Below are 12413 nucleotides of genomic sequence, written 5' to 3'. Positions count from 1 at the left end.
GCCACCACAGCATTTAATTGAAGCTAGGGCTGGTGGGTATGGCCTGTGTGAGTGGATAACCACCAATGCATGCAGGTATGGAAGGTGCTTTATGAAACTCTATGGCAGTTGGCCATAGGCTCATCAGCCCTTCCCAGTAAGGTCAAGGGTCATATCGGGACAAAGGCAATGCCGTCGTAATGATTTGCTGTCCCAATAGCCATGAGTGAAGCATATCCTTAACAACAAGCTACGCAATGGGCTTCGATCTTCATTGAACACACTTACTATGAATGACTGCAATGCTTTTGACTGTTACTGGGCAGTATGTGAATTGTGAGGTAATATAAAGGTCTAATTGTTGACCTTAACCCTAACTCTATGTGGTAGACTTGAGTCATATAGGATAGTGCAACATTTAAAAGCATTAGTATTGGCTTGAATCCATTACATGAGGTCTGTCTCCCTGACTGATTTGTGTCTTTGTGTAATGTGTGTGTGTGTGTGTGTGTGTGTGTGTGCGTGTGTGTGTGTGTGTGTGTGTTTGTGTGTGTGTATGCGGTGTGTGCATTTCTGTGTGTTTGCTGTCCGTAGTCATAGAGCCAACAACGTGTTTCATCAGCACAGAGAATGCTTGGAAAATCCAACAAATCTGTGAGTCATCTGTGATTAACGTGAGCCTGGCCCTAAAACGCACCCCTGTTGGCTTTATAAACGGCTGTCTTGGCCATCGTGTGAAGAGTGAGACTAAAGTGATGCCTATCAACGGCTACCCCTGCTCTCTGAAACCACAGATTGTGTCAGAGATAACCACTCAGGCTGACCAGACAGCTTGCCCAGGCCGACACTGGATTTGAAGCCCAGCTGTTAAAAAGCATGAGTCACATTAAAGAGCTTTGGCAAAAGCGTCACAAAATCAGTCAGATCCATATCTCTCTCGCTCTCTCTCTTTCTCTATTATTTAAATTTTTTAAGATTTTCTTTCTTTCTTTCTCTCTTTCTTTCTATCTTTCTTTCTTACTTTCTGTCTCTCTTTCTCTCTGTCTCTCTCTTATTTTAACTTGAATTTTTCTTTCTTTCTTTATTTCTCTCCCTCTTTCCCTCTGTCCTATTTCTTTCTCTCTCTTTGCTAGCATTGAGGGAAATGATATGCTTGTGTGTATACAAGTCAACCCTACATCACTGACCCACTTATTCTTGCATTCGTCTTCACTTCGTCACTTCGTAACCCTTCAACACATGCTGTACTTTTCAACCACTGTAGTAATCCCAGGTTGCCTACTCATGAAAGTATACGACTTGAACCCCACCGCACCACATCCACCGGCGCGATGACTTTCCGCACTGGGATTACATGCTCTCTGCAGTATTCCACACGGGTCGGAGCGTAATGTGATTAATGTCCAGCCGCTCATCAAGGGGGGAGTCTATACCTTGGGTGGTGAGGAATAATTAGTGCCCGTGTCAGCCAGGCTATGTTAGGCAGCCTATGGGAAATGGCTGTCCTAGATTAGATAGAAAGAGAGGGTGGAATATGCATGCAATATTTATAGAAATTCTACATATTTATGACTTACTGACAGCACTGCAAGCTGCATTGCAAGCTCTTATGCATGCTGGGTTGCTGGGTGTGGCGTGAATATGCATAAGTGTATGTAACGTGTAATATGTGTGTGTCAAGCATGTATGCAGCATTGAATATGGGGGTGGTGTCGTGTGTGCCAAATGGTTGTGTGGGTGGGTGCGTGTGTGTGTATTTGTGTCTTTGTGCGTGTGTGCGTGCGTGTAATGGTGACTCAGCCGTCGGGCAGTGAAACCAATCCACCAGGGAGACTTAGTGAGCCGTTCCAAGAGATCAATGGTTATCCACACGCACAAACACACACACACACACACAAATACACACACACACACACACACACACACACACACATTTAGCTTCGGTACTAAACAAAATTAAAAGTGTGTTGTAAATAAAAAAGGGGCCGTTATTTATCTTTTATAAATGTACACGTGAGCCAAAAGGCATGTTAGCTACTGCTCATGTCTAGTTTCTGTGCAGCAGCATCCTCAACATGCACACGCAATGCACATTAATAACTGCACATGGCACATGTGCAACATGTGGCAGCATTTGGTAAAATGTTGAGGAACAGGCTCACCCAGGAAATACACAGTTTGAAATACTCATTATGGCAATAATGCCAATGAATTTCCATATATTATACTTAAAAATAAAACAGAAGAGAAGGCCTTCTGGGGTGTTTTTACCTTGAGCTGTGTCAGCATGATTTACATGGTCTGTGTGAATCTCACATAAGGTCCCCACAATCTGGGGCTGCTGAACAAGAGCCTGCCCCAAATGTTATAATTTGTTATTCCTATCGTATGGTTAAAACAGTTCACACTAAGCACCATGGATTACACCAGTTATCCAGTGATCTAATCTTATTTTGGTGAAGCTCATTTTGTAGGTATTTGCAAGTTGGAGCATTGTTATTAAAATCATTCATGGTAATATAGCACATCCTTCACTGTTTTCTTCGTTTTAATTCTCAATCTTGAAGAGCATGTTGGAGACTCTGGTAGCTCAAAACTAAAATGTCCAAACTGGTCATGGCAGAACCCCTGAGTCTCAAATATCACCTCTAAAAGTACCCACACACACGCACACACAAGTGTTAACAAGCGCACACACACACACACACACACACACACACACACACACACACATTTTAAAATAGTGTTCTCCTCATCATTAAAGTTATGTCCATATCCTTGACCAGAGTGTGAATTTTGAATACCACGTGTATGAGTCAAAGCTCAGAATAGAAAGAATGTAAACCATAATGAATGAAAATGAGTTTCCTCTACAGCTGCTTTGCAGGTGTTGGGGCAGCGTTGCCTTGCAGAGGCACAAAACCAGGACTTCATGGTGCGGGTGAAGTTTCCCCAGCCTTTTTAATGTTTTAGAAATGATGCGGGCATTCAAACAGGTTTCCACTGAAAACTATTCCACAGAAACCCACAAAAAAAACAAATTTCCACAGAGACATCAACTTCGAGTTCAAAAGTAAGGTTGCTGTGTCTCACACAAACTGGTTCTCATACAGTGGAAGTCGTCAAAGGTTAGGGTTAAATATATATATGGCTTCTATAGTGTGACGAGGCCGAGTCGCAGAGCAGGAGATGAAGGAAAAACTTCCAGCTTCCTCCTAGAGTCAACATTACTACAAAAAAATAACAGAGTAGGAGGCGGGGCAAGAGTGAGTGAGCGAAAGAGAGAGAGGGAGGGAGAGTGTCATGGAAAGTTTGTGGCTTGCTCAAATGAGCCGTAGGGGGGGGGGGGGTGTAGAAGAGGGAGGGGGGTGGTGACGATGGGGGGAGGGGCTGTAGTTTCTCTGACTTGTTTTTGCTCTGAGGTGATTAACCCTGTCTGCGCCACACCCCAAACCCAAACACACACAGATACTCACCAGCGGAGAGGAAGCCCGCTTTCCATAATGGAAAGCGTCTCTTTTTGAGGGACGGTGGTTTCACTCACATAGTTTCACTCATACTTACAGGAACATGGTAACATGGACACCAGAACCTTGACTGAAGGAACTGATCTGAACTGTTCCGTGTGTCTGTGTCTCTTTAGTTTTATTCCGAGTGTGTCTGTGTATGCATTTGGCTTCCTTTGTGTGAATTTAAATGTTTTTTTTGTTATGTTTGTGTGTGAGTTTTGCTTTGTTCCTAACGCTTGTGTGTGTGTGTGTGTGTGTGTGTGTGTGTGTGTGTGTTCAAATGTTTTCTTGTTGTGTATGTTTTGTTCTTGTTGCGTGTCTTTGCTCTTTTTGTGTGTATGCGTGTTCTGTTTAGGTCTTTAGGTTTGTGTGTGTGTGTTTTGTTCGTACCTACACTCCGACATACACAGTCGTGTGTGTTTAGTCTCTGTGCTCACGGTCAGCAGCATGAATCAGCACGTTTGGAAAAAGCTACACAGCCAGACAGACAGAGCTGCTGTGCGTTACTAGCAGGCTAGCGGGCTAGATCTCCCTGTGTGTCCAGGGCTGACATTCCTCCTTCCACTGTAGTTCACATGCAGGTTCTCCACGATAAAAGCCCTCATTCATTAGGGTCACGTTGGGCCCAGAAGTAAAACGACAGGATACCCCACCCTTTACGTTGGGCATGTTTGGATGTTTTACCAGCTACCGCAATAGTGTTAGCTCTGATAGAAACCCAACTTCTGGATGCTACACCTGGTTGGTGCAAACGTAGTATTGGGAATGGTTGTGAAGCAGGAGTAAAGTATTTTCAGAGCACACTGTTTGGCTGTTAAATAAAGTGGGTCAACATCACTTACCATTACAGTTTAGCTGTTTTTTGTGTTTATATCGCATCTGCGTTTATTCAACTTTGATGTTTCTGGCTTGGGCTGAGCAACTGTAACTAATAACTTCCCCTGGGATCAATAAAGTCTGGTTTAGATCTGTATCTGTAGTTTGGCAGTTATGTGTGTGTTTACCAACATTTTCCAACATTCATTTTCAACACTTTTTTTTACTGATAACTCAATGGTTTGGTCTTGAAAGAGTCAATCAATAACATATATACAAGGACATATGTATCCTCCAACTAAGGGACATGGAAGTGAGGGAAGTCCCCTGTATTCAATGCAGTTCCTGCCAGCTGCTACATGTCCACACATGTCTCTGCACCTTCTGGGTAACCGCTGGCAAGGAGCGCTTGATTCTTTGACTACTGTATGTACGGAATCCCACTGAGCTTCTGTACTGACACACGCGCACACACACACACACACACACACACACACACACACACACACACACACACACACACACACACATGGTTACCTGCCGTGTTTATGGATGGTGGAAGATTTCCTTGCTCATAGCTGCGAGAGAGGAGGGCAAGTCCACTGGGATTTTTGTTTATATCTTTTCTATTTGTTTTGAAACATGAAATCAAGCTATATTGTCAGGACATTCTGCTCATTCTTCTATAGCAATAACGCAAAAAATATATATAAAAGATGAATAAATTAAGTAACTCAATGTTGCTTAAAGATTTGCTTATTTATGTTTATTTCTAGATTATTTTTAGAAGTAAAAACACAAATTCCTACAGAAATTACGTCTTTCTTTAGAAATATTGGCAATGATTCCCAGGCGAAACTAACAATGGACTCTTACCAAAAATGTGGCATAGATGCCCGAAGAAGGACGCAGAAGACATAGCCTACGCACGCATTCTATAGGCCACCCGATATGGACACAATTTGTCATCCTCCGGACTTCAGTCTGCATACAGATCCGTATGGAGCATTACAATTAGCATATTCCTTATCGAAAAACACCTGCAGCGAGACAGTGCATTGTCTCTCGAATGGCATCGGGTGATGAAACCCTCCTATAGCATATTGTCATCATCAGTGAGACGGACTGAGAGGCAGAGCTGCCTGTCTCACGTGTTCTGTTTATTTTCAGAGCGATGACGTAAACAGCACCCTCCTCCCTCGTGCCTCGTGGGTCAATGCGGCGCTGTGATTGGTCGGCTGCTGTTGCTGTATCTGCCAGTGACTGTTGGGGCGGTATAAAAAGGGGCGTCCTTCCTTGTGTGGTTCATTCTGGCCGAGGGAAGTTTCAGGGAGGGTACCGCGTCGTGGCACCGAGACCCCCACCACCCTCTCTCTATTTACCAACAACAGGCGTCCATAATAACACTGAACCGTCCTGGCATACCGCACCTCTCTGAAACCCCCCTACCTCGACCCATAAATGCGCATAACAGCCGCCAGACTACAACAACACGTGGGAACCCATCCGAAAGAGTGGAGGAAGATTGTTTATATCCGGATAAATACATAAGAAAAAAGCTCACGGAACGTCGTGTTTGTGGGCCTTCTCGATGCATACCCTTTACGCCAGAGGAACGATGAAAGCTGAGATCACCGCGGCCGTCGGGTTTCTGTCCCGGTTCCTGCGGATAAAAGGACACGTAAACGACCGACAGCTGCAGACCTTCAGCCAAAGTTTACAGGATATTTTGAATGGTGAGTAAACGAAAAAGTTTATTTTAATCTCAAACATAGTTTGCGCCATGAACAATTCTGTGCAATCTCCGTAAAAGGGGTTTGACTGACGTTTTTTGTCGTCTGTAAAAGGTTTAGTGGACGGCGTCGCCGAACGAAGACGAAGTCTTTCAATCAGAATCCTCTTTATTGTCATTGCACATGGTACCACTAAATGTAACATTTTAAATATACAAGAAAGGTAAAACATCTAATACAGACAAACAAGAAAAAATAAAATAAGGATACAAAATACAGATAAATAATACAGATAAATAAGAATAACAGCCCTTAATTGTAGGTTAAGGCTCTCCTTTGTTCTCCACGGAGCGCTGCGCCATCGCCCCGTATTACGTTAGCTTTCGGAGAGCAGGGGCGAAATTCGGGTTTATTTAACGTGAATCGTCGAAAGAGCTCGCGGATGTCTTTGTTCAGAATGTGTTGGGGGGGGGGGGGGGCTGTTTATTTCCCTTCAAACAAGGAAGTGGCTCGTGCACCATTCGGCCGCTCGAGTCCCTCCACATTACGTAATGCCAACGATAAAATATATCCATAGTTTTTTAGACTAATGTATGAATTCGACGACGTCCTTTACGTATTATACCACGTTTTTTTACCAAGTGTTTTGGTCCACCAGTATTTGCTGTACGGTTCATTTACATACACTATATATTCCAGAACCTATTTTTAGTGTAGCTCGACGTCGCAGGTGGTTTCCAATATTCAGTTTCCAATCGATTCCTGTTGGAATAAACAATAATCGATCCTGAGACGTAAAACCCTCACCACGACGGGTGACCTACATTTCCTCACATTGTAACAATGCTCCGTCGATATACGCCTTTTTTGTATTATTTACCATGACTAGTTATCTACTCGTGATGTTTCTCCAGGACTCGCATAACCAACCTGGTCTAATCGATTAGGTGATTTAGATGATTAGTTTGGACACGGTGAACTTCCATTAGAATGTTTGTAAACAGTCGGACAGTTGGAGCCCGTCGGAGCAAAATGGCCGCCGTGGCTCGCAGCGGTTGGGGGAGGGGTGGGGGCTCCGTCTCGCGGACGGCCCATTGTTGTGTACGTGCGCGTTTAGTATAATGGTGCGTTCCATCTAACCCGTGTTTTCACAACCTTCTACCCGTGAACTCGTACCAGATCTATGAACTCACAGTTCCAGCTCGTAACTTACGGGCTAAAAGTGACACTTGAACACTTGGGGAGTATATGGATCGTTCCAGGGCACTTTCACGGGTAGGAAACACGGGTTGCATAGGAAACACGGGTTGCAGCATAACATAATCTCATTGGAAACGGGTATAAAATTAAGTCATTAAATAAAGTGTGCCCCTTTCTCACCGATACAGTTGCGCAATTGGTAAACTTCAGGCACGGGCAGTTTTTTTTCCTTAGCAAAGAAAAAAACGCGTCTCGTTTTGTTTGGTTGAGGTTTGTGGGTGGGACGGGTCCAAACGTCCAGATAAAGAGTTATGCAATGTGGTTATCAGGACGCCTCACTTTCGACCAGGGAAGCCTAAACGGGTTAATTGTTCTCGTATTTAGCCTCCCCAACTTGGTCGGAGGACCACAAACCGTCCACAGGGTTTTCCCCTTTAACAAAATGGTTCAGATTGTTTTCGCACTAAAAACGAACTTGCCGTCTTTAGTTTCACTCTTGTTTACTTTGTACCCCCTCTTTCCTCTATGCGTCCACCTTAAGTTCAGCCCTCTGCCAGCTGCTTTGTGACCTTCGAGGTAACGTTAGCTCTCTGTGAGGCTTACCGTGGTCCGAAATAATATAATGTTCTTCATGGTTAGTCAGGTAGTACTTTGCTTTTTCATATAATGCATGATGGTTATCGACGTTATATCATTTGGGTGCAGAGGTGGTCTTTAGGCTGCGGCCCTACTGCAGGGCTACTACTCTTTTCCAGCGTGTTCAGTTTACAAATGCTTTGCTCTTGTACACATAGTGGGGACATGCATTCAGTTTGGACGGAGGGATGAAATTATTAATTGTACGTTTCTGACTAGTGCAATATTTCTAAGATGCATCTCACAATAAGCTTGTAGCTTCACAAAAGGCCAGAATTTTCAAACATTTTTCTTTAATAATGATGGATTTTAAATGCATCTAATTGTAATAAGAAACTAGTTTAAAACCATTAAATTGTGCTGCAATTCTAAAGGCCGTACGGGATTATGATGTTGGTTTCAACTACGGTGATTTATTCTCAACGATCGAGGAAACTCTGTGGTCTGTGAACAAAAAAATAGGCAGCTGTCCCTTTAAGAGTCGTTTCCTCCACTTCCAGCTGGGTGGCTGAGGCCTCTCAGCTTCTGGTGCTGTGGTTCAGTCGTGGAAGATTTTGTGAAGTCCAGAAGACATTGTGCAATTTAATGGCCGTACGTGAAAATTAGTCACGTCGCCTTCCCAGGACAAGGCTAACCAGACTATTTATGGCTGCTTATCAGGCCTTAAACAAACTGCTGTTTTATTTGTCTGTTTTTTTTGCAGCGTGTACTCTGTGGACTCTTTGATAGATTCACAGATGGTTCACAGATTAAATAATGTTTGGTCGACATTCTGAATAAAGGAAGGTTTACTTAAAGGCACAGTTGGACAGAGGCGAATAATACCAGATAGACTAAAATACTACCCTTATTTACTAAAGTCATTTTTTTTAAAGATATTATTTACTGGTGTGCCATGTATATCCATATTTGGTGAGTCTGGAAACAGTTAATTATATAGTTATCAAAGACCGGCATTATGGAGTCTCTTATGACAGCTGATGTTATTGGTGGTCTTTGTTTACCTGGGTAGTACTTCTCTTTTGCCACTCTGACCCTAAGTCATTGCACGCATAAACTAAAGCATCCCTGGTCCGCCTCTCCCCCTCCCCTGTATCCCCAACAGAGCAGTACAAGCACCACTGGTTCCCAGACAGGCCCTGCAAGGGCTCGGGCTACCGCTGCATCCGCATCAACCACAAGATGGACCCCCTGGTGTGGCAGGCCGGCCAACGCATCGGCCTGACCATCCAGCAGCTGTACCTTCTCCTGCCCAGCGAGCTCACGCTCTGGGTGGACCCTTACGAGGTGTCCTACCGCATCGGTGAGGACGGCTCCATCTGCGTCCTGTACGAGTCCACGCCCGCGGTCGCCGCGCCGCCGCCCGTCTCCGTCACGGTGGCCCCCTCGGGGGGCGGCCCGTCTGGCCCCATGGTGGACAGCCACATCAGCTGCAAGGAGGAACTGATGGTGATGGGCAGGACCAGCCCCTCCAAAGCCTACAACATGATGACTGTGTCCAGTTAGGAGGGCTGTGGCCCCCGCCGGCCCGGAGCCCCTGCCCCCGTTCAGGTCGTTGCTGCGTCCAGTCGCCATCACTTGACTGGACCGGGCATGGGGACGGGGTGGGTCTTTTTTGTTTTTAAAGCTAAAGAAAATGAAATAATGAAAGGAAAAAAAAAGTGAATGAAAAGGAAAGCGGAGGATTCGCCTATCGTCCATTTGATGGAAACCACCCCATGGTTTCGTTAATTTTTTGACATTTGGTTGTTGTTTCTTTTAACCCAACCCTTCTCCACCTCCCGTCGTCATCTCTTCTGTTGTCATTGGATCTGCCGGGTCTCCATTTTGTTTTTTCTTGAAAGGCTTGGAGGCTGGGCTGTTGGGGCAGCTAAACCACCGATTCAACACACCACCACAGACCAGCTCGGGCCACCCTCCTCTGTACGCGACGCGGTGATCGGCTCTTGACGCTGATGAGCCTTCTGTTTTTAGGTTTTTCCTGAACACTGAGGTCTATCAACGTTGACTTTGCACTTTTCTTACTTGTGGTTACTATGGGTACCATGTTTCACCAACACCACAAATCGCCAAAACTCGTTTGTTATTTCTTTTGAATTGTTAAGGACTTTCGGTCATGAAATGCCCTCATGAGTTATAAAATCAGTAATTTTTATTTCCAAATCCAAAATGATTTTATTTGGTGTGTTTTCGTGTGGGGAGGAAGTGGATCTTTAGACACGGCACTGTCTCAGAGTAAGCCAATGTTGACAAAAAATGCCTTTGTAAGAACCAGTTTTTATTTTTATTTTTTTTTTAACTATAAATCTTTCCTAGGACCACATGGCATTTGCTGTTTTTTAACCAGTGGTTGTTCTGAGTGACAGGTGTCGGTCTGAACATCTCTTCCTCCCCCTCCTACTGAAACATCGGTCAAACGCACCACGGCCGGCCTCTATGTAAGTGCAAGTGAGATGCTCTGCAGCGCACCGGTGCCTATGGATACCAGCGCGCTGTGCAGCATGGTCACCTGTCGTGTGTGTTGAACGTAGCTTTGTGGTGGGGCGGTGGCTGTCAGGGCTCTGCTCCACCACACCCCCCTGCTTCCCCATGGCTTCAAGAATGTTGTTGAAATCCACAATCAAAATTCCACCCATTTTTAATTTACTCCCTTCTCTTGCCGCGTGCGTTCCTTGTCCTTGCCTCACCAAATTTCAAAGTGTAGCATAAGGGAGGCCCCCCTATTGACGAAAATCTGGGTCCATCCTGTCTTTGGTCACACGACCCTGTCTGAATTGACATTGAATGCACTTTGACGTTAGATTGTGTGGGATGTGTACTTTTTTGAGAGGAAATCGCCTGCATTCCATTCACTCGAATGTCATCTTTTCATGCCGTATTACTTGCCCTCGTTTGTAAGCTATGCGCCCATACTGTAGCGACTATGCTGGGGTTGGGTTATGTGTATTAAGCAGAAAGGGGTTGGAGGTTTTTTTACACTGTATTTGTGAACATTTCAGATCCCTGCGGCGGCGAGTGGTTTCGGTGCCGTTCATACAGTTTTCGTCATCCCTTTGGTTGCATGGCGCTGATAGTCTTGGTTGATAGGCTAGGCTGCGTCGCCTCCCAGTCAAACCCGCGCGGATGGTTTCGAGGGGATGGCGGAACGCTCTGTACGATGTGGTGAACGTGAGTTCGGCCAAAAGGAGGTCTGGGGCACAGCCTGTGCAGAGATTAGCCTGACTAAGTCAGCTCCCCGTTTCGTAGTTTAGATGCAGAACTAGGCCCTGTATTTGTTTTCGTGCAGTGGAGGTTCACTGCCTTACGCTGACCTCTATTGTAATCATCATTTTTTGGGCCTGTCTGGATCCTCAACACGCAGGCCCCTGTGATCCAGCCTGGTGGGGCTAAAGAGTGCCTCAAATGACATCACCCTCCCCCCCAATACCCAGACCTCCTGGGCAGCCGATCAGCAGCCAGCATGCCGCTAGCCAACCCACCCCACCTCACGTGGATACAGGTGGACCTAATGTGACACATATCATCTACCAGCACCCCAGGGAGCTGGGTAAGGAAGGCGGGGAGGGGAGGTCGGCGGCTCAGAGGCGGGGCCAGGGGCCGGACGTTCTCGTCCAGGGCAGCTACAATCCCTCCAGCCTCCTCTCTGAGCTGGTCCAACGCCCCCTCCCGGGCCAGAAGCCCTCTGCCCTCCCTGGGCAGTGGTGGGTATTAACCAGCACACGCGCCCGGCGCGCTCAGGCAGCACTGCGGGTGGGGGGGCAGGTAAAGGGTGAACACGGGGTAACAATGTGGTTTTAGAGAGAGGGTACTAGGTCTTTGTTAATCTTTCATCATCTCACTGGATTTTGCTGCATTTTAAATACTGAGGTTTCAGGCAGCGAACTTGTTTACACACAAATGAAAGGATGACTGTCCCGGGTTGGTGTCCCAGTTCCGTGCTACCGGCGTTAGACAGGGCGGCTGCAGGGGGTTTCATTGAAGGCCGTAGCCGCTGGGGGTGGGGGGGGGGTTTATCTGTCTCGACAGCTTTGGTCGCGAGTCATCGCCAGACCAATGGGTGTTTAAGCTCCACTAAGCCCAAGAGGACCATGGGTAAAAGCCATGGTCAGACACACTGCAACCCTTGGCCCCCTCCTTTGCTCTCCTAGGCTGGTCCTCCCTCCAGCGATCTGTGAAAGGCAGTGAATTTGGCCAGATGGATGGGGGTGATCTGGGACAGGAGCCCTGATGTTTCGTTTCAGCAGTGGATTCGGTTTTAAAACCCCGTTGCTCCACTGTAGCTTTTACTATATTCAACAAGGTGTTTTAAAATTGGTCTATATTTTCAATGTGAGATTGTCCTCTGGTCTCAAACTTCTCTAAGTGTATTTCATGGTCACGCTGGTAGATTATTTTTAATTCTAAATGTCCCATCCCCACCCCGCCCCCCTTCCCTGTTTTTGTTAAGAGGATTTTGAGCACGGTAATCTAGCCCACTTTTAATTGAGCACGCTTTAATCCAACAAATATGGAAATTAATCCAAATGCCCACTCGGGGCTA

General features: G+C 45.9%; 1 protein-coding gene across 1 annotated transcript; it reads left to right on the top strand.

Moving 5' to 3' along the window:
• Positions 1-5659: 5659 nt before the first annotated feature.
• Positions 5660-9512, top strand: btg1 (B-cell translocation gene 1, anti-proliferative). The gene is made up of 2 exons (XM_084483356.1): positions 5660-6040; positions 8979-9512. The coding sequence occupies exons 1-2, from the start codon at positions 5896-5898 to the stop codon at positions 9377-9379; spliced, it is 546 nt and encodes a 181-aa protein (XP_084339482.1). The 5' UTR covers positions 5660-5895; the 3' UTR covers positions 9380-9512.
• The last annotated feature ends 2901 nt before the right edge of the window (positions 9513-12413 follow it).

Source organism: Micromesistius poutassou, assembly GCF_964030765.1.
Source record: "Micromesistius poutassou genome assembly, chromosome: 18".
Lineage (NCBI taxonomy): Eukaryota > Metazoa > Chordata > Actinopteri > Gadiformes > Gadidae > Micromesistius > Micromesistius poutassou.
The sequence above is the reverse complement of the archived record's forward strand: the minus strand, read 5'-3'. Positions and strand labels throughout refer to the sequence as shown.

What these genes read in the sequence shown, in the direction of transcription:
- btg1 (XM_084483356.1), top strand. Translation starts at nt 5,896, where the DNA reads ATGCATACCCTTTACGCCAGAGGAACGATGAAAGCTGAGATCACCGCG. An exon ending in TTTACAGGATATTTTGAATG is followed by an intron (nt 6,041 to 8,978) that starts GTGAGTAAACGA and finishes TATCCCCAACAG; the next exon opens with AGCAGTACAAGCACCACTGG.